Source organism: Equus quagga, unplaced genomic scaffold (genome assembly GCF_021613505.1).
Source record: "Equus quagga isolate Etosha38 unplaced genomic scaffold, UCLA_HA_Equagga_1.0 115924_RagTag, whole genome shotgun sequence".
Taxonomy (NCBI): Eukaryota; Metazoa; Chordata; class Mammalia; order Perissodactyla; family Equidae; genus Equus; species Equus quagga.
Window position 1 is genome coordinate 1 of NW_025795774.1, and position 2,239 is coordinate 2,239.

Consider the following 2,239-nt stretch of genomic DNA (forward strand, 5'->3'; position numbering starts at 1 on the left):
CTAATCCACCTCCTCAATGGTGGGGCCAGACCCAGAGCCACCCTTGGGAGCCTGAGCCCCAAAGCCACCAGCCCCGGGGCCACCCGCCCCCTGATACAGTCCAGTGATGATAGGGTTACACACCTGCTCCAATTCCTTCCTCTTGTGCTCAAACTCGTCCTTTTCGGCCAAAGTGTTGGCGTCCAGCCAGGAAATCACCTCCTGGCATTTGTCCAGCACCTTCTTCTTGTCCGCCTCGCTGATCTTGCCCTTGAGCCCCTCATCCTCCACTGCGCTCTTCATGTTGAACGCGTACGACTCCAGGGCATTCTTGGCAGACACCCTCTCGCGCTGGACCTCGTCCTCGGCTTTGTACTTCTCCGCCTCCTGCACCATGCGCTCGATCTCCTCCTTGCTCAGGCGGCCCTTGTCGTTGGTGATGGTGATCTTGTTGGCCTTGCCCGTGCTCTTGTCGGTGGCCGTGACGTTCAGGATGCCATTGGCGTCGATGTCAAAGGTCACCTCGATCTGGGGCACTCCCCTGGGGGCCGGTGGGATGCCACTCAGCTCGAAGCGCCCCAGCAGGTTGTTGTCCCGCGTCATGGCCCTCTCGCCCTCGTATACCTGGATCAGCACCCCGGGCTGGTTATCCGAGTACGTGGTGAAGATCTGCGTCTGCTTGGTGGGGATGGTGGAGTTGCGCTTGATCAGGGCAGTCATCACGCCCCCAGCCGTCTCCAGCCCCAGCGACAGGGGAGCCACGTCCAGCAGCAGCAGGTCCTGCACGTTCTCAGACTTGTCCCCCATCAGGATGGCCGCCTGCACAGCCGCCCCGTAGGCCACCGCTTCATCGGGGTTGATGCTCTTGTTGAGGTCGCGCCCGTTGAAGAAGTCCTGCAGCAGCTTCTGCACCTTCGGGATGCGGGTGGAGCCGCCCACCAGGACCAGGTCGTGGATCTGGGCCTTGTCCAGCTTCGCGTCGCGCAGGGCCTTCTCCACGGGCTCCAGGGTGCTGCGGAACAGGTCCGAGCACAGCTCCTCGAACCTCGCTCTGGTGATGGACGTGTAGAAGTCGATGCCCTCGAACAGGGAGTCGATCTCCAGGCTGGCCTGGGTGCTGGACGACAGGGTCCTCTTGGCCCTCTCGCAGGCGGTGCGCAGCCGCCTCACGGCTCGCTTGTTCTGGCTGATGTCCTTCTTGTGTTTCCTCTTGAACTCCTCCACGAAGTGGTTCACCAGCCTGTTGTCAAAGTCCTCCCCACCCAGGTGGGTGTCTCCGGCCGTGGCCTTCACCTCGAAGATGCCGTCGTCGATCGTCAGGATGGACACGTCGAAGGTGCCCCCGCCCAGATCAAAGATGAGCACGTTGCGCTCCCCCTTGCCCGTCCTGTCCAGCCCGTAGGCGATGGCGGCGGCCGTGGGCTCGTTGATGATCCTCAGCACGTTCAGCCCCGCGATCACGCCCGCGTCCTTGGTGGCCTGGCGCTGCGAGTCGTTGAAGTAGGCCGGCACGGTGATCACCGCGTTGGTCACCGGGTAGCCCAGGTACGCCTCGGCGATCTCCTTCATCTTCGTCAGCACCATGGAAGAGATCTCCTCCGGGTAGAACGCCTTGGTCTCCCCCTTGTAGCTCACCTGCACCTTGGGCTTGTCCCCGTCGTTGATCACCCGGAAAGGCCAGTGCTTCATGTCCGACTGCACCACCGGGTCGCCGAACTTGCGGCCGATCAGCCGCTTCGCGTCAAACACGGTGTTCTGCGGGTTCAGCGCCACCTGGTTCTTGGCCGCATCCCCGATCAGCCGCTCGGTGTCCGTGAAGGCCACGTAGCTGGGGGTGGTGCGGTTGCCCTGGTCGTTGGCGATGATCTCCACCTTGCCGTGCTGGAACACCCCCACGCACGAGTAGGTGGTGCCCAGGTCGATGCCGATGGCCGTGCTCTTAGCCATGCCGGTGCTCTCCTCTCTCGCCTGGAGCTGAAGCGCTGGCCTGAAAACGGCGGACGAGTTCCGCGACGAGGAGCTGGATTCTCTCTGAAGCCCGAAGCTGAAGGCGCACTATCGCCCCGGTTTGTCCTCTGAGGCAGTGGCTCTGCGGAAGCTGCGGTCACAGATAAAAGCGTAAGAGCTATCACCTCTCTGCAGGCTCGCTGTTTCTCCAGGGCCGGCGGCTCTGTGTTTATAATTCTTCATCCAGCCCCTCCTTTTCCCTCCTCAGCCAATCACCGAGCTCGGCGGAGCTGCCAGGTCGGGAATTTTCCAG

At 62.4% G+C, this 2,239-nt stretch overlaps 1 protein-coding gene across 1 annotated transcript; it reads right to left on the minus strand.

Annotated features, from left to right (window-relative positions):
- Positions 1-2,064, minus strand: LOC124232786 (heat shock 70 kDa protein 1). Its single transcript, XM_046649702.1, has one exon. It carries the CDS (start codon positions 1,924-1,926, stop codon positions 1-3), a length of 1,926 nt encoding a protein of 641 aa, XP_046505658.1. The 5' UTR covers positions 1,927-2,064.
- Between the last annotated feature and the right edge of the window lie 175 nt (positions 2,065-2,239).